The following is a 19,829-nucleotide window of genomic DNA, read 5'->3' on the forward strand; positions in this document are numbered from 1 at the left end:
TCTCTTGCGCTGTATGATCCGATGATTGTACAGGGCGTTGGTGAGGCCCCACCTGGAGTACTGTGTACAATTTTGCTGTCCTCATCTGAGGGAGGATGTCCTTGCTATAGAAGAAGTAGGTTTACCAGGTTGATTCCTGGGATGGTAGGTCTGTCATACCAAGGAGAGACTAAGTCGGTTAGGATTATATTCACTGGAGTTTCGAAGAGTGAGAGGGGATCTCATAGAAACTTATAAAATTCTAACAGGGTTATACAGGGTAGATTCAGAAAGAATGTTCCCAATGGTGGGGGGAGTCCAGAACTAAGGATCATAGTTCGAGGATAAGGGATAAACCTTTTAGAACTAAGGTGAGAAGAAATTTCTTCACCCAGAGAGAGTGGTGAAAGCGTGGAATTCACTACCACAGAAAGTAGTTGAGGACAAAACGGTCAGATTTCAAGAAATTAGATATAGCTCTTGGGTAAAGGGATCAAGGGATATGTGGGCTGGGGAGGGGAGATCGGGATATTGAATTTGATGATCAACTATGATCATAATGAATGGCAGAGCAGGCTTGAAGGGCCAAATGGCCTATTCCTACTTCTAGATTCTATGTTACCTTGGGAGGGGGAGTGATCCGTCCTTGCTGAATGCCTTGATCCGTCAGGCTGCCCCCCCCCCGGGCCTTTGGGAGTCAGCACCTGGGAGGAGAACAGAATGACTTTTGATGCACCGTTCGCCTCTGGGAAGCGCAGCGCAGGTGCATTGGGCCAAACCGCCGCTCCATGTCCAACAAGATCCCACGAGTAAATAAATTATTTTTTAAAAATAAAAAAAACAATTAGTTGAATTAATTAATTAAATAAATAGATTTAAGGTGCATGGGGAAATTTAGAGATGTGCAAGGCAAGTTTTGTTACACAGAGGGTGGTGAATGTCTGGAACGCGCTGCCCGGGGAGGTGATGGGAGCAGGTACAATAGCAGCATTTAGGGGGCATCTAGACGAATACATGAATAGAATAGGAATGGAAGGATACGATCATAGTTTAGGCAGGCATCATGATCGGTGCAAGCTTGGAAAGTTGAAGGGCCTGTTCCTGTGCTGTACTGTTCGATTGTCAGAGAGTGAGATGATGCAGGAGCCTCGTGTGCTGCAGATCAGGAACAAGGCAGAGAGAGCAAAAAGACTGCATTTGTACATTACGTTTCTTTATTGAGTTGTTGGCACCCCAGACTTGCAGAGGGCTAACAGAGTCATTTCTGTACAAGAGGTGAGGATGCAGGTCCCACCTTGCTTATTGGAACACGTGCCAGTTCGTCTTGGGATCAGCGATGTCGGATGTGGGGGAGGGGCAGGGGTTAGAATTCAAGGAAGAGTGAAAACTGGTGCAAAGTTCAGCAAAGTTATGTCAAATCAGGTCTTACCAAAAGCTCAGGAGATAAAGAAGTGATGAAGTGGAGATCGTCAAGAGCTTCAAGCTTTTGGGTGTCCAGATCACCAACAATCTGTCCTGATCCCTCCACACCAATGATATAGTTAAGAAAGCCCACCAATGCCTCTACTTTCTCAGAAGGTTAAGGAAGTTCAGCATGTCTGCTATGACTCTCACCAACTTTTACAGATGCACCATAGAAAACATTCTTTCCGTGTGTTTCCTCCGGGTGCTCCGGTTTCCTCCCACACTCCAAAGATGTGCGGTTAGGTGGATTGGCCATGCTAAATTGCCCCTTAATGTCAGTGGGATTAGCAGGGTAAATACATGGGGTTACGGGGATAGAGCCTGGGTGGAATTGTGGTCGGCGCAGACTCGATGGGCTGAATGGCCTTCTTCTGCACTGTGGGATTCTATGATTATAATTCAGGGAAGGTTTAATGGACTAATACCTTGGGGCAGGGTGTCTAATGTGTAACGGTTGGACAGGCTGGGCCTGTGTCTGTGTCTGCTGGAGGTTAGAAGAGTGACTTGGTTGAAACATACAAGATCCTAAGGGGTATTGACAGGGGAGGTGTACAGATTATGTTTCCTCTTTGATATATCATAGCTTGGTATGGCTCCTCTGCCCAAGACAGCAAGAAACTACAAAGAGTTGTGAACGAAGCCCAGTCCATCACGCAAACCAGCCTCCCATCCATTGACTCTGTCTACACTTCCCGCTGCCTCAGAAAAGCAGCCAGCAGAATTAAGGACCCCACGCACCCCGGACATTCTCTCTCCCAACTTCTTCCATCAGGAAAAAGATACAAAAGTCTGAGGTCACGGACCAACCAACTCAAGGACAGCTTCTTCCCTGCTGCCGTCAGGCTTCTAAATGGACTTACCTTGTATTAAGCTGATTTTTCTCTACACCCTAGCTTTGATTGTAACACTACATTCTGCACTCTCTCCTTTCCTTCTCCCCTATGTACTCTATGAACAGTATGCTCTGTCTGTATAGCACATAAGAAACAATACTTTTCACTGTATACTAATACATGTGACAATAATAAATCAAATCAAAGGGAGCTACACTGGAGGGCTGAGCTTACTGCCTGTAACGTGTGTGGGTCATACCTCCCAAAGCAACAGTAGAGTCATAGAGGTTTACAGCATGTAAACTGGCCCTTGGGACCAACTTGTCCATGCCACCCAGTTTTTACCATTAAGCAGGTCCAAAATGCTCACGTTTGGCCCATATCCCTCTATACCCATCTATACCCATCTTACCCATGTAACTGTCTGAATGCTTTTTAAAGGACAAAATTGTACCCACCTCTACTACTACCTCTGGCAGCTTGTTCCAGACACTCACCACCCTCTTTGTAAAAAAAGTGCCCCTCTGGACCCTTTTGTATCTCTCCCCTTTCACCTTAAACCTATGCCCTCTAGTTTTAGACTCCCCTACCTTTGGGAAAAGATATTGACTATCTAGCTGATCTGTGCCCCTCATTATTTTATAGACCTCTATAAGATCATCCCTAAGTCTCCTATGCTCCAGGGGAAAAAGTCCCAGTCTATCCAGCCTCTCTCCTTATAACTCAATCCATCAAGTCCCAGTAGCATCCTAGTAAATCTCTTCTGCACTCTTTCTGGTTTAATAATATCCTTGAGGGGGAAAAATTTTAAGAGGGGCCTGAGGGGCAGCTTTTTCACACAGAGGATGGTGCGTATATGGAATTAGCTGCCAGAGGAGGTGATGGAGGCGGATAGAATTACAACATTTAAAAGACATTTGGACAGGAACATGGATGGGGAAAGTTTTAGAGGGATACGGACCAAACGCAGGCTAGACTGACCCTAGTTTCGGTGGGATTGACGGGGTAAATATGTGGGGTTACGGGGATAGGGTGGGATTGTTGTCAGTGCAGGCTGGATGTGCCGAAAGGCCTCCTTCTGTACTGTAGGGATTCTATGATGATTCTATGAAAAGGGACGCGTTGAGTTTAGGAAACCTGATCGGCATGGAGGAGTTGGGCCGAAGGGCCTGTTTCCATGCTGTATATCTCTGTGAAAGGATTGACTGGCTGGGTTCCTGCTCTTTCGGAAAGAGGTTGAGGGCATGACCGAGCCAAGGTCTTTCAAACGATGAGAGGTTTGGTTGCAGTGGACATGGGGAGAACGCTTCCTCTCGTGGGGAAGAGCAGAATTGACCATCAAATCAGATAGCCGAGACCAAAGACCTTACTGAAGATTCCGTGCTCTTAAAAACACGGGTGACCGAATGTAAATGGGGCGGGTGGGACATGTGTTCAAATCCCACCATGGAACACAGGAATTAGGAGCAAATGTTGGGAAATTCAGCCCTTCGAGCCTACCCTGCCATTCAATCAGATCCTGGCTGATCTCTCCCTGGTCTCAAATTCACCTCCACACCTGTCCCCCATTTCCGCTTAACCCTTTTTTAAAAATTAGAAATATATCTATCCCTATATCTATCTTATAAGGGCGACACAGTGGTTAGCACTGTTGCCTCACAGCGCCAAGGACCTGGGTTCGATTCCCGGCTCGGGTCACTTTGTGTGGAGTTTGCACATTCTCCTCGTGTCTGCGTGGGTTTGCTCTGGGTGTTCCGGTTTCCTCCCACAGTCCAAAGATGTGCTGGTTAGGTGGATTGGCCACGATAAATTGTCCCTTCGTGTCAGGAGGACTAGCAGGGTAAAAACGTGGGGTTATGGGGATAGGGCCTGGGTGGAAGTGTGGTCGGGTGCAGACTCAATGGGCCGAATGGGCTCCTTCTGCACCACAGGGATTCTATGAAATATGTGGAATTCCCTGCCCTGTGAAACAGTTGAGGCTACCTCATTGAATGTTTTCCAAGATAGATAAATTTTTGAGCAGAAAAGGAATCAAGGGTTATGGTGAGCGGGCGGGCAAGTGGAGCCGAGTCCACAAAAAGATCAGCCCGGATCTTACTGAATGGCGGAACAGACGTGAGGGCTACTCCTGCTCCTAGTCCTTACGTTCATTCAACGATTCAGATTCTACCGCGCTATGGGGCAGCGAGTTCCACAAATTCACCACCCTCTGAGAGAAGTAGTTCCTCCTCATTTCAGTTTTAAATCAACCACCTCTCAACCTATACCTGTGACCTCTTGTTCTAGATTGCCACAGAAAAGGAAACATTTGGTCTACGTTTACTTTATCAATCCCTTTTAAAATTTCATATACCTCGATCAGACCCCTTTTCATCCTTCTAAATTCCAGCGAGTACAAGCCCACATCAACCACGGCAGCAAGGCGGTTCACGCTGCTGCCTCACAGCCCTAGGGACCCGGGTTCAATTGTGGCCTTGGGTAACTGTCTGTATGGAGTTTGCACATTCTCTCCGTGTCTGCATGGGTTTCCTCCCACGGTTGGAAGATGTGCTGGTTAGGTGCATTGGCCATGCTAACTTCTCACTCAGTGTACCCAAACAGGCACTGGAGTGTGGCGACGAGGGGATTTTCACAGTAACGTCACTGCAGTGTTAATGTAAGCATATTGTGACACTAATAAAATAAACTTTAAACTTTATCTTGGAACAACAAAGGGAAATTTAGCATGGCCAATCCATCTAACCTGCACATCTTTGGAACTGAGGGGCAATTTAGCATGGCCAATCCACCTACCTATTAATCTGCGGAATCAATCTGGTGAATCTCCTCTGAACTGCCTCCAATGCCACCACATCCTTCTTCAAATAAGGAGAACAAAACTGGACACAGTACTCCAGAGGTGGTCTCACCAACACCCGATACAATTGTTTCCTTTCATGGGGAAGGGCAAGACTAGAGACTATCAATATAAGATAGTCACCGAGAAATCCGATCGGAAATTCCGGAGAAACATCTTCACCCAAAGTGAAGCAACTGTTGGAGGGAGAAGGGGGTTATCACAATCAACTTAAGATGAGGAAAGGCGGGAGGAGGCGCGAGTGGAGCGGTGTGAACTATTTCAAGTTTAACGTTTATTTATTAGTGTCACAAGTAGGCTTACATTAGCACTGCAATGAAGTTACTGTGAAAATCCCTGGGTCGCCACACTCCGGCGCCTGTTCGGGTACACTGAGGGAGAATTTAGCACGGCCAATGTACCTAACCAGCACGTCTTTCAGACTGTGGGAGGAAACTGGAGCACCCGGAGGAAACCCACGCAGACACGGGGAGAACGTGCAAACTCCACACAGACAGTGACCCAAGCCAGGGATTGAACCCAGATCTCTGGCGCTGTGAGGCAGCAATGCTAACCACTGTGCCACCATGCCGCCCTGGGTGGGATGCACTGGCCTCATTCTCTGCCTCTGGGAGTTCAGGTAATGACCCGAGCTGGATCTTGGCGGCGGTGGCACAAAGGGCTGAATTGGTGACTCAACAACCTGCTCTTGCAGTCCCGTGCACTCGCTGGTGCCTCAGTAGGTTGGATGACTGGGTAAAGCCTTTGCCGCATGCCGAGCAGGCAAACGGCCGCTCTCCGGTGTGAACTCGCCCGTGCGTCAGGAGGTGCGTGGAGTGCGTGAACCCCTTCCCGCACAGGGTGCAGGAGAACGGCCGCTCCCCGGTGTGAGTGAGCCGGTGACCAAGCAGTTCCTTGCCGCTCCGAAAGGACATGCCGCAGTCCGGGCATTCCGATCGCTCGGCGTGAGCGCGCCGGTGCGCCTGCAGACTGGTCGAGGCGGCGAACCCCTTCCCGCACTCGGGGCAGGTGAAGGGCCGCTCCCCAGTGTGAACCTGCTGATGGGTCAGCAGGTGGGAGAGCTGGGTGAAGCCCTTTCCGCACTCGGAGCAGGAGAACGGCCTCTCGCCGCTGTGAACCCGCCTGTGGGTCAGCAGGTTGGACGAACTTTTGAACGCCTTCCCGCACTCGGGGCAGGTGAAGGGCCGCTCCCCGGTGTGGACTCTCTGGTGGGTCAGCAGGTGGGAGAGCTGGGTGAAGCCCTTTCCGCACTCGGGGCAGGAGAACGGCCTCTCCCCAGTGTGGAGGCGCTGGTGGGTCAGCAGGTTGGCCAGGCTGGTGAAGCCCTTCCCGCACTCGGAGCAGGCGAAGGGTCGCTCCCTGGTGTGGACCCGCTGGTGGGTCAGCAGCGTGGAGGACTGGGTGAAGCCGTTCCCGCACAGGGGGCAGGTGAAGGGCCGCTCCCCGGAATGGATCCACTGGTGCGTCAGCAGGTTGGATAGCCGGGTGAATCCCTTCCCGCACTCGGAGCAGATGAACGGCCTCTCCCCGGTGTGGACCCGCTGGTGGGTCAGCAGGTGGGATGACTGGGTGAAGCCCTTGCCGCACACCGAGCAGGTGAACGGCCTCTCCCCCGTGTGGCCACGCCGATGGATTTCCAACAAGGACGGGTAACTGAACTCCTTCCCACAGTCAGCACATTTGCACGGTTTCTCCATCGCGTCCCTGTGACTTTCGAGATTCGATCATCAGTTGATACCTCATCCACACACACTCACAACACGTGTACGGTCCCTCTCTCTGCTGCGAATGCTGCAATGCTTTTTCAAGCTGCGTAACTGGTCTTCCTACAGTCAGTGCGCTGGAACAGTCTCATTCAGGTGGGCGTGTTTGGTGCTTTTCCAGTCACTCTGACATTTGAAATCTTTTCTCAGACAGAACAGACACACATTTCTCCTTGTGTCCTCAAAGGGTGATTCTCAGGCCCCGAGTGACTCAGTCAAATATCACACAATCCATCTGCAACTCCTCCCTTTCTCAGGCCCTGCGTTAAGAAGTTTACAAAAGGCAACACCGTTACGTGCAGGATTGAAATTGGCATCAAGTGTTTACCAGAACATTCTTCCCACTCCCCACCGGCTGCCTGGAGTCAACAACCTGAATGCTTTCCGCACAGAAAGAGGCCATTTAACAAAAGAACGCATAGTATTCTTATGTTAAATGGCCTATTTCTGCGTGGAAAATCTGGCCCCTTGAGCCTGCTCCGGCATTCAATAAGATCTTTTTGTGGAATCAGCCCGCTCACCATAACCGTGAATTCCTTTACTGTTCAAAAATGTATCTATCCTTGCCTTAAAAACATTCAATGAGGCCTCAACTGCTTCACTGGGCAGGGAATTCCACAGATTTGCAAACTTTTGGGTGAAGACGTTCTTCCTCAACTCAGTCCTAATTCTGCTCCCCCTTATTTTGAGGCCATATCCCCGGTTCAGATTTCACCCACCAGTGGAAACAACCTCCCTGCTTCAATCTTATCTATTCCTTTCACAATTTTCTGTTTCTATAAGATCTCTCCTCATTCTTCTGAATTCCAATGAGTCCCAGTCTACTCAGTCTCTCCTTATAACCACGGGTCACAGTCCGAGGATACAGGGTAGTCCATTTAGGATGGAGGTGAGGAGACATTTCTTCACCCAAAGAGTGGTGAGCCTGTGGAATTCATTACCACAGGAGCAGTTGAAGCCAAAACATTGAATGTATTCAGGAGGTGGCTGGATATAGCACTTGGGGCAAACGGGATCTAAGGTTATGGGGAGAAAGCAGGATTAGGCTATTGAGTTGGTCGATCAGCCATGATGATGAAGAGTGGCGGAGCAGGCTCAAAGAGCCAAATGGCCTCCTCCTATCTTCCATGTTTCTATAAGCCAACCATCTCAACTCCGGAATCAACCTAGTGAATCTCCTCTGCACCTGCTCCAGTGTCAGCACATCCTTTCTCAAGTAAGGAGACCAAAACTCTACACAATATTCGAGGTGTGGCCTCACCAATGCCTTATAAAACTGCAACATAACCTCACTGCTTTTGAACTCCATCCCTCTCGCAATAAAGGACAAAATTCCATTTGCCTTTTTAATCACCCGCAAACCAACTTTTTGGTCCATCGTATCTGTTCACGGCTGAAAAATGAATCATCCAGCCTCATCCCACTTTCCAGCCTTTGGTACATAACCCAGTAGGCTGAAGGCAAACTCCCTGACACCTTTCAAATGAATGTTTAAATTTAGGAGCTTCAACTTTTTCCTTCATTGTGATCCCCCCGCGCCCCCCCCCCCGCCCCCCCGCAACCCTCAGACCCCACTTCTCTCGCAGGTAGAGAATCCCAAAATCAAACAACACGCCAGAGAGAAAGAAATTCTCCTAATCTGTCTTTCCGACTGTGGGAGGAATCCAGAGCACCTGGAAGAAACCCACGCAGACACGGGGAGAAGATGCAGACTCAGCACAGTCAGTGACCCAAGCCGGGAATCGAACCTGGGGTCCGGGGCGCTGTGAGGCAGCAGTGCTAACACATTGTGCCACCATCCTAGCTGAAGGGCTGGAGCAATTACCAGGGGGTAATATATTTAAGGATCAGAGGGGACATAAGGAAAAAAAAAGACGGTGGTGGGAGTCTGGAACTCTAGTCTGAAAAGATGCTGGGAGCAGAGACTGTCATATTTCTAACAAAACATAAGAATCCCTGCTGTGCAGAAAAAGACCACTCAGCCAATCGAGCCTATACTGACAGGCATCCAACCCAGGCCCTATCCCCATAACCCCCACATATTTACCTTGCTAATCCCCCTGACACTAAGAGGCAATTTAGCATGGCCAATCCACCTAACCTGCACATCATGTTTTTAGGTATCCAGATCACCAACAACCTGTCCTGGTCCCCCCCGTGCCGACAGTATAGATAAGAAAGCCCACCAACGCCTCTACTTTCTCCACTACGTCTCTCACCAACTTTTACAGATGCACCACAGAAAGCATTCTTTCTGGTTGTATCACAGCTTGGTATGGCTCCTGCTCTGCCCAAGACTGCAAGAAACTACAAAAGGTCATCAATGTAGCCCAGTCCATCACGCAGACCAGCCTCCCATCCATTGACTCCGTCTACACTACCTGCTGCCTCAGCAAAGCAGCCAGCATAGTTAAGGTCCCCATGCACCCCAGACATTCTTTCTTCCACCTTCCATCAGGAAAAAGACACAAAAGTCTGAGGACACGTACCAACCGACTCAAGAACAGCTTCTTTCCTGCTGCCGTCAGACTTTTGAATGGACCTACGTCGCATTAAGTTGATCTTTTTCTACACCCGAGCTATGACTGTAACACTACATTCTGCACTCTCTCGTTTCCTTCTCTATGAACGGTATGCTTTTGATTTGATTTATTGTCACATGTATTAGCATACAGTGAAAAGTATTGTTTCTTGCTATACAAAGCATACCGTACACAGAAGGAAAGGAGACAGTGCAGAATGTAGTGTTACAGTCATAGCTAGGGTGTAGAGAAAGATCAACTTAATGCAAGGTAGGTTCATTCAAAAGTCTTACAGCAGCAGGGAAGAAGCTGTTCTTGAGTCGGTTGGTACGTGACCTCAGACTTTTGTATCTTTTTCTGACGGAAGAAGGTGGAAGAATGTCCGGCTTTGTCTGTATAGTACGCAAGAAACAATACTTCTCCCTGTATCCTAATACTAACATTGGCTCTATTTTCTCTGATGTTGGACTGGGGTGAACACAGTAAGAGTTTTAACAACACCAAGTTAAAGTCCAACAGGTTTATTTGGTAGCAAATACCATTAGCTTTCGGAGCGCTGCTCCTTCGTCAGATGGAGTGGAAATGTGGGTATAAACCTGTTGGACTTTAACCTGGTGTTGTTAAAACTCTTACTCTATTCTCTCTCCACAGATGGGACTACTAACATTTTCTGCATTTGTTTCAGATTTTCAGCACCTGCAGGATTTTACTTGCCCTCACCACGATGGCGGCTCCGCTTGGGATGCGCCTACGCACAGAGACAACCATAGACCCGGCGCCTGCGCAGAAAACACCCACAGGCCCGGCTCCTGCGCACAACAACAGATTTGGCGTCTGCGCCTTGGACGCTCCGGGCTCCAACGTTACCAGTTTCCCTCCAGCCCGATCCTCTGCCTACCTGCATTCATAGTCTTTTCAACCCGTGCCGGGATCTTTAGTTGTTGTGACTGAGCCTAGCCGGCGAATTGTTAGTTGGCGGAAACAATAGCATAACGCACACGCAGATGGAAAAACAAAATGCTCCGATAGAACAACCACCCCCTCGGCAGAGATCGCGTCCCTCCATCTGACGCAGCCATGTCGCCCACGTCCTTCCCCGCTCAGGTCTGACGCAGCTACGTCGCCGACCGAATAATTCACTAAAGGTTCAAGTCGCGTCACGGACGGACGGCGGACGTCACAGACGCTGGACACGCATGCGTGTTAGCTACCTGCCAGTCCGCTCATCGCGACAGGTCGCTGTGATTGACGTGCAATCGGCCAATCGGATACGCGGCAAGGGGCGTTGAAGTGGTCCCCAAGTGGACCAATCGGACGGGGGAAGGGGGCGGAACCTCCATCAACAATCCTCCTGAGGACAAGACCCCAACTCTAACTCTTGTTACGCTGATGATGAGAATGCAGAGGCATTAGAAACAGAAGGTTTATTACCTGCACCTTTTATCGGTTAGGATTATATTCACTGGAGTTTGGAAGAGAGAGAGGGGATCTCATAGCAACTTATAAAATTCTAACAAGATTAGACAGGGTAGATTCAGAAAGAATGTTCCCAATGGTGGGGGAGTCCAGAACTAGGGGTTATAGTTTGAGTCTAGTTTAGAACTGAGGTGAGGAGAAATGTCTTCACCCAGAGGGTGTGCATGTGTGAAATCCACTACTACAGAATGTAGTTTCTATGTTTCTATCCATGAGTTTCTAATGCAAAAAATGCTGCATGTACCCCACAGCAAGAAAAGTAAATCAATGGCAGGATTTGGAAACCATGCTTGACAAGGGAAATTGTAAACTTAGTCAAAAGGAGAAAGGAAACATACGATAGGTCTCAGCATCTAAAAACTGACAAAGCCTTTGAGGAGTATATGAAAGTAGGAATGAACTTAAACGTGGAATTAAGAAGGCTAAAAGGGAGCACGAAATGTCTTCAGCAAACTGGGTCAAGGACAAAGAGTAGCAGTGGAAGGGTGTTTTTCAGAATGGAGATCTGTAGCTAGTGGTGTTCCAAGGCCTTTTATGCATATATTCGGAGCAAGAAGGTAGAAAGAGAAAGAGTAGGCCCAGTTAAGGACAATGAAGGGAAGTTGCACATGGAGCCACAGGAAGTGGGTGAGATCTTTAATGAGTACTTTGTCTCGATATTCACCAAGAAGGACATGACGGATGTTGAGGTCAGGGGTAGGTGTGTGAATGCTTTTGAGAATGTCAATATCTCGAAGGAGGAAGTGTTTGGTATCCTAAATTGCATTAAGTTAGGCAAATCCCCAGATCCAGATGGGATCTATCCCAGGTTACTGCGGGAGGTAAGGGGAGAAATAGCTGGGGCCTTAACCTATATCTTCACATTCTCTTTGACCACTGTGAAGTTGCAGAGGACTGGAGAATAGCCAATGTTGTTTCCTTGTTTGAGAAAGGAAACAGGGATAATCCAGCAATTTATAGGCCAGTGAGCCTGACGTCAGTGGTGGGGAAGCTTTTGGAAAAGATACTGAGGGACAGGATATATGTACATTTGGAGGAAAATGAACTAGTTAGTGACAGGCAGCATGGTTTTGTACGAGGAAGGTCATATCTCACAAACTTAAGTTTTTTGAAGACGTGACAAAGCAAATTGATGAGAGAAGGGCTGTCGACTTTAAGGCATTTGACAAGGTCCCACATGGCAGACTGGTACGAAAACTAAAAATCACATGGGATTCAGGGTGGCTTGGCTAGATGGATTGATTATAGAAGACAAAGAGTAGCAGTGGAAGGGTGTTTTTCAGAATGGAGATCTGTAGCTAGTGGTGTTCCACAGGGATCGGTGCTGGGACCTCTATTGTTTGTAGTATATATAAATGATCCAGAGGAAAATATGGGTGGTCTGATTAGTAAGTTTGTGGATGACATGAAGATCAGTGGAGTTGCTGATAGTGCCGAGGCTCCACCTGACGAAGGAGCAGCACGCTCCAAAAGCTAGTGGCGTTTGCTACCAAATAAACCTGTTGGACTTTAACCTGGTGTTGTTAGACTTCTTGCCGAGGATTGTCAGAGGATACAACAGAATCTAGATAGATTGGAGACTTGGGCACAGAAATGGCAGATGGAGTTTAATCCGGACTAATGTGAGGTGATGCATTTTGGATGATCAAATTTAGGTATGAATTATACTATAAAATGGTAGAACCCTTAGGAACATTAACATACAGAGGGATCTGGATATGCAAGTCCACAGTTCCCTAAAAGTGGCAACACGGGTGGCCAAGGTGGTTAACAAGGCATATGGCATGCTTGCCTTCATCAGCCAGAAATACAGGAGTTGGGAAGTCATGTTGCAGCTGTATAAAACCTTGGTTAGGCTGCATTTGGAGTATTGCATGCAGTTCTGGTCACCACACTACCAAAGGGACATGGAAGCTTCAGAGAGAGTTCAAAGAAGATCAACCAGGATGTTGCCTGGTCTCGAGGGTGTTGGCAATGAGGAAAGGTTGAATAAACTAGAATTGTTTTCACTGAAAAGACGGAGGCTGGGGGAGCCTTGATAGTGGTTACAAAATTATCAGAGGCATAGACAGGGTGCATACTCAGAGACTTTTCCCCAGGGTGGAAGTGTCAATTACAAGGGGCAACAGGTTCAAGGTGAGAGGGGGAAAGTTTAAGAGAGATGTGCGGGGGAAGTTTGTCAAACAGAAGGTGGTGGGTGCCTGGAACGCGCTGCCAGAGGAGCTGGTGGAAGCCGGCACATTAGCAACATTTAACAGGCATCTGGGTAGGTACATAAATAGGAAGGGAATAGAGGGATATGGACCTAGTAAGGGCAGAAGGTTTATTTTTAGTTTGGGCATCATGATTGGCACAGGCTTGGAGGGCCGAAAGGCCTGTTCCTGTGCCATACTTTTCTCTGTTCTTTTAAATTATAATCAAATAAAATAAAATAGATCAAACAGATAGTCATAGAGTTTTACAGCATGGAAACAGGCCTTTCGGCCCAACTTGTCCATGCTGTCCAGTTTTTACCATTAAACAAGTACCAATTGCCCGTGTTTGGCCCATATCCCTCTATACCAATCTTACCAATGTAACTGTCTAAATGTTTAAAGACAAAATTGTACCCGCCTCTACTACTGCCTCTGGTAGCTTATTCCAGACAATCACCACCCTCTGTGTGAAACATTTCCCCCCTGGACCCTTTTGTATCTCTCCCCTCTCACCTTAATCCTATGCCCTCTAGTTTTAGACTCCCCTACCTTTGGGAAAAGATGTTGACTATCTATCTTTTCTTTGCTCCTCATTATTTTATAGACATCTATAAGATGACTCCTAAGTCTCCTACGCTCCAGAGGAAAAAGATCCCAGCCTATCCAGCCTCTCCTTATAACTCAAACCATCAAATCCTGGTAGCATCCTCGTAAATGTTTTCGGCAATCTTTCTAGTTTAATAATATCCTATAATAGGGTGACCAGAACTGTAGACAGTACTCCAAGCCTTACTAATGTCTTCTACAACTTCAACAAGACATCCCAACTCCTGTATTCAATGTTCTGACCAATGAAACCAAGCATGCCGAATGCCTTCTTCACCACTCTGTCCACCTATGACTCCACTTTCAAGGAGCGATGAACCTGTACTCCTAGATCTTTCTTCTATAACTCTCCCCAACACCCTACAATTACCTAAGTCCTGCCCTGGTTCAATCTACCAAAACGAATCACCTCGCATTTATCTAAATTAAACTCCATCTGCCATTCATCAGCCCTCTGGCCAAATTGATCAAGATCCCGTTGCAATCCTACATAACCTTCTTCACTGTCCACTATGCCACCAATCTTGGTGTCATCTGCAAACTTACTAACCATGCCTCCTAAATTCTCATCCAAATCATTAATATAACTGACAAATAACAGTGGACCCAGCACCGATCTCTGAGGCACCCCGCTGGTCAAAGGCCTCCAGTTTGAAAAACAACTCTCTACAACCACCCTCTGTCTTCTGACATCAAGCAAATTTTGTATCCAATTGCCTCCCTCACCTTTGATCCTGTGAGATTAGTGCAGAAGGAGGCCATTCAGCCCATCGAGCCTGCACTGACAACAATCGCACCTACGCATAATTCCCGTAACACATCCAAAGATGTGCGGGTTAGATTGATTGGCCATGCTAAAATTGTCCCTTAATGTCCTGAGATACGTAGGTTAGAGGGATTAGCAGGTAAATATGTAGGGATATGGGGGTAGGGCCTGGGTGGGATTGTGGTCGATGCAAACTCAATGGGCCAAATGGCCTCTTTCTGCACTGTAGGGTTTCTATGATTCTATGATTTCTATGAACACAATGTATTTACTCCACCAAACACAAAGGGGCAACTTAGCATAGCCAATCCACCTAACCCACACATCTTTGGCCTGCCGAGGCTTGAGCAAGTACACACCAGCTCATAGGTTCATTGCAGTGATAATGTAAACCTTATTTGTGACTAACAAATAAAAACTTCAACATCCTGCACTCTCTCCTTTCCATCTTCCGTATGTACTCAATGAATGGTATGCTTTGTCTGTATGTTGCACAAGAAGCAATACTTTTCACTGTACCCCAATACATGTGACAATAATAAACCAAATTTAGGAAGGAATGCTGCCGTCCTTACCCGGTCCGGCCTACATGTGACTCCAGAGCGACAGCAATGTGGTTGATTCTTTAAAGCCCTCTGAAATGACCTGCAGCCAAGTTGCACAATTCAAGGGCAATTTGGAGAGGGGCAATAAATGTTGGTGCACAGTGACGCCCACATCCCGGGAACGAGTAGAAAAAATAAAACACGGCTGACTGTTTAAACATGGCTGATATATTTATTTAACAAACCAAGAATATTAATCTCCACATCAGTCCCTGGATCTACTAATAGCAGAAACAGATCCAACTCCTCGAGAGCTTCAAGTTTTTAGGTGTCCCGATCACCAACAGCTTGTCCTGGTCCCTCCATGCCAACACTATAGTTCGGAAAGCCACCAACGCCTCTACTTTCTCAGAAGACGAAGGAAATTTGTCATGTCAGCTACAACTCTCACCAACTTTTACAGATGCATCATAGAAAGCATTCTTTCTGGTTGTATCACAGCTTAGCTCCTGCTCTGCCGAAGACCGCAAGAAACTACAAAAGGTTGTGAATGTAGCCCAATCCATCACTCAAACCAGTCTCCCATCCATTGACTCTGTCTACACTTCCCACTGTCTCAGCAAAGCAGCCAGCATAATTAAGGACCCCACGCATCCCAGACATTCTCTTTTCCACCTTCTTCCATTAGGAAAAAGATACAAAAATCTGAAGTTACAGACCAACAGACTCAAGAACACCTTCCCAGCTGCCATCAGACATTTGAATGGACCTACCTCGCATTAAGTTGATCTTTCTCTACACCCTAGCTATGATTGTAACTTGATGCACTTTCTCCTTTCCGTCTTTATGAACAGTATGCTTTGTCTATAGCACGCAAGGAACACTACTTTTCACTGTATACTAATACATGTGACGATAATAAATCAAATCAAATCTGTCAGAATGAACATGGGTCAGTCCTGGATTTGATTAACAGCAGCAATATCAGCAGAATCTAATCCCTGGAATCACTTGAAGTCGCTGGTATGTCAGCAGCTGGGAGGATTGCCTCTCTGGGCTACAAGAGCAGTTGTCCCGTGCTCTCAGTGTGAAGGTGCCACCAGTTCTGTAGAAGTTTTTAAAATAGTCACTCCCAAATTCTAACCACTGAGGAAGGTTACTAATCGGTGTGACTGCCCTGGTGTCTCAGCAGGTTGGAGGAAGAGGTGAATCCCTTCCTGCACACGGTGCAGGTGAAGGGCCGCTCCCCAGTGTGAACGAGCCGGTGTTTCCTCAGGGTGGAAGAATCGCTGAACCCGTTTCCGCAGACGGAGCAGGTGAAGGGCCTCTCCCCGGTGTGGATGCGTCTGTGCGTCAGCAGGCTGGACAGCTGCGTGAATCCTTTTCCACAGACGGGGCAGGTGAAGGGGCGCTCCCCGGTGTGAACTCGGCGGTGTGTCAGCAGGTTGGACAGCTGGGTGAATCCCTTTCCGCACTCGGAGCAGGTAAATGGCCTCTCCCCAGTGTGGATGCGCTGGTGTTTCAGGAGGTGGGAGGAATGAGCAAATCCCTTCCCGCACTCGGCGCAGGTGAACGGCCTCTCCCCAGCGTGCACCTGCCAGTGCGTCTGCAGGGCAGATGGATCGCTAAATCCGTCCCCACACATGGAGCAGACAAACGGACTGTCCCCAGTGTGAAGGCGTTGGTGGGTCAGCAGGTTGGAGGACTGACTGAATCCCTTCCCACACACCGAGCAGGTGAACGGTCTCTCCCCGGTGTGAACTCGCTGGTGCGCCTGCAAGTTAGCTGACTGAGCGAATCCCTTCCCACATTCAGGGCAGATAAAAGGCCTCTCCCCGGTGTGAACTCGCTGATGGGTCAGCAGGCTGGAAGAATCGCTGAATCCCTTCTTGCACTCAGAGCAGGTGAATGGCCTCTCCCCGGTGTGGATGCGGCGGTGCCTCTGAAGGTTTGACGAGTCGGTGAATCCCTTCCCACACTCGGAACAGGAGAACGGCCTCTCCCCTGTGTGAACTCGCTGGTGGGTCAGCAGGCTGGACGAATCACTAAATCCCTTCACACACTGTGAGCAGGTGAATGGTCTCTCTCCAGTGTGGATGCGTCGATGAGATTCCAGCTGGGACGGGAAATTGAATCCCTTCCCACAATCCCCACATTTCCACGGTTTCTCCATGGTGCGGGTGTCCTTGTGACTCTCCAAGTTAAACAATCAGTTAAATCTCACACAGAACACGGGTACAGTCTCTCCCCGCTGTGAATGCTGCGATGTATTTTCAGGCTGTATAACTGGTTAAAGCTCTTTCCACACTCAGTGCACTGGAACACTCTCACTCGGGTGTGCATGTGTCTCGGTGCTTTTCCACTTACACTGATGTTTAGAACCTTTTCCCACAGAGGAACATTTCTCCATCCACATTCAAAGTCCGATGAATCGAGTGGCTCTGTCGGATCTTTTGACGTGAGCGATGGTTCGAGCTTCCTTTCTGTCAATCCTCCCTTGTGATACCTTGCAAAAGGAGTTTACAGAAGTCGTCATTCTAGGTATAGGACTGGTTAGATGCATTGGCCATGCTAAATTCTCCCTCAGTGTAGCCGAAACAGGCGCCAGAGTGTGGCGACTAGGGGATTTTCACAGTAACTTCATTGCAGTGTTAATGTAAGCCTACTTGTGATACTAATAAATAAACCTTTAAAGATATTTGTAATGGACAATTCTAATTTTTACGCAACAATTCGCCAGCCCTCCCCACCGAGTCTAGGCCCGTACCCCACACAATTTGGAAAGCTGCCGCCCCCTACCCTACTCTGAACCCCTTCATTGACCCCTTGTCTTGTCCACTCCTCAGGATCCACTCTGACCTCCAACAAAGGGTGCACGTTCTCTCCCTCTCCTCCCTCGTTTTGGAACTCTGCCTGTTCCCCCAATTTGGGACTTACCCCTACTCTTCACTGTCCTGCCCTTTGCTCCAGCCCAGAGCCTTTGGGAGTCTCTCCATCCTCCACCAGCCTCTTTTCTGCTACCCCCATAAACAATAACAATGATATTCCCACCAGCAACCCTCATTTCACTTACACAGCTCAAAATGCTGGGCACAGATCACAGCCAATGGTCCAAATCAATTTTCTGGGTGAGACAGAGGTGTGCATTTTGCTAATGATTTAATAAATAGCCAATCCCAATGACAGCCCCTCACTGGGACATTCCACATGGACAAGGAAGGCAAAACAACCTTGGGGGGAGGGGAGACGAGTCCAGCCTGCCCGCCTTCCCTGATTGGTTGGAGTGCCCGCCTGATCCTCCGTCTAAGCCTAATAGTCATTGGTCAGGGCCACTGTCAATCATCCCATTTTGTGACGTCGCGCCATACGCCTCTCACAGCAACAAAAAGGGGGCGGGAGCTCCAACCCTAGAACCTCACTGATTGATTGGAGGACCGCCTGGTCCTCCGGCCACGATTCTGATCGCTCATTGGTTAAAGAGCCAGTCAATCAGCCCCGCATTGTGACGTCACGTCACGGGCCACACCACCACAAGAGGCGGGGGCACTGAGAACAGCACATTCTGACTGGTTAGGGAACTAAACGCCCCCCTTTGTCAAACCTGATTATTATTTGTCGACTGACCTGTCAATCAAACGCGTTTGAAGGTCACGTTCACCCGCTCCTGTTCTGTGCGGCAGGGCGTCCAGCCCCGCTCACTCTCTGATTGGCTGGAAGCCAATGGTTCGCCGGAATATCCGTGACGCCCATTGGTTGACATAACCGTCAGTCATCTGTGGGTGACGTATGCACGCGTTCGGTTCCTTCTCCCCGCCTGGAGTGGGAGGAAAATGGAGCCGGAGGGAAAGCCAAAATGTGAGGCGTCTGGCAGGAACCACCCAGGGAGTGTGTTTGGGAGGAGAGGAGAAATTTAAAATGAAGAGGACTGATTTAACACTATTCACCCCACCCCCCGCGGACAAGCGGCTCCCGGGCAACCGGCCAGGGTGACCATGGAAACCGGCCGCCATCTTGGCGAGTGGATCAGGGCTTATGTGTCGCTCCGCCATCTCGCGGCTGAGAGAATTGGTGGGCTCCTGGCTCTGAAGATGGCGGCCGGTTGCCATAATGAACGCTGGCGGGCTGTATCACGCGGGGGTTGGATTTTTATTCCAATTCAATCAAATCAAGTCCAGTTCAGAGTCTCAACAAGTTGAGACATTCCCGATCCAAGCTGACAAGACAGGGCTCTCACCTCTTGTCCTCTTTTTAGGTCAAACCAAACCAAGTAAATAAACTCTGATTAAATCAGGACAAAGTAAAAGGGGCAGCTCCCCAAAGTTGGGCATGATCTACATGAGCCAAGCAGGAATAGCTCCTCCTCCAAGGCTTGGTATCATTTGCATCTTAGGCAAAAAGCCGAGATGCGGCTTTTAAAAATTGCTTCCAATGAAGCTAAAATGTCACCTAATGACTTCGTCCAAGCACAGCATGTCCATACTACACTTGATCTTAGCCAAAAGGCCGATGGGGTCTGAAAGAAAATCAAACGTATAACGCGGGGGGGGGGGTCAAGAGTATAATTGACAGTTGTTTAGGCCAATCGCGACTATCGGGGTCAGGCCGGACGACCAACATCTTTATTTTAGCTTCTCTGCCTTTTGGCCATTCACACCCTTTATTCTCTCTCTGTTGGACAGCTATTTGCAGCCTATCCCCCTGGTTTCTGTGGCTCATCTTTCATTCCCTCCCCCCGCAGTATAAATATCTCCCACTGTCTATGCCTTTTAGCTTTGACAAAGGGTCGTCTGGATTCGAAACGTTTGCTCTTCTCTCTCCTCACA

At 48.4% G+C, this 19,829-nt stretch overlaps 2 protein-coding genes across 3 annotated transcripts in view; both read right to left on the reverse strand.

Moving 5' to 3' along the window:
* LOC144480970 (uncharacterized) overlaps nt 1–10,526 on the reverse strand; it is a 40,934-nt gene extending 30,408 nt beyond the window's left edge. For both annotated transcript variants that reach the window (XM_078200597.1, XM_078200596.1), the window contains exon 1: nt 10,317–10,526. The gene's annotated coding sequence lies outside the window, so the exon portion shown is untranslated. The remainder of the gene's footprint in view (nt 1–10,316) is intronic.
* On the reverse strand, nt 1,179–18,214 carry LOC144480972 (uncharacterized). The gene is given in 3 exon segments (XM_078200601.1): nt 1,179–6,837; nt 16,167–17,512; nt 18,080–18,214. Coding segments are annotated over 2 exon segments (2,043 nt in total). The 5' UTR covers nt 17,180–17,512; nt 18,080–18,214; the 3' UTR covers nt 1,179–5,807.
* Between the last annotated feature and the right edge of the window lie 1,615 nt (nt 18,215–19,829).

The sequence above is a fragment of the Mustelus asterias genome, chromosome 30 (assembly GCF_964213995.1).
Source record: "Mustelus asterias chromosome 30, sMusAst1.hap1.1, whole genome shotgun sequence".
NCBI lineage: Eukaryota > Metazoa > Chordata > Chondrichthyes > Carcharhiniformes > Triakidae > Mustelus > Mustelus asterias.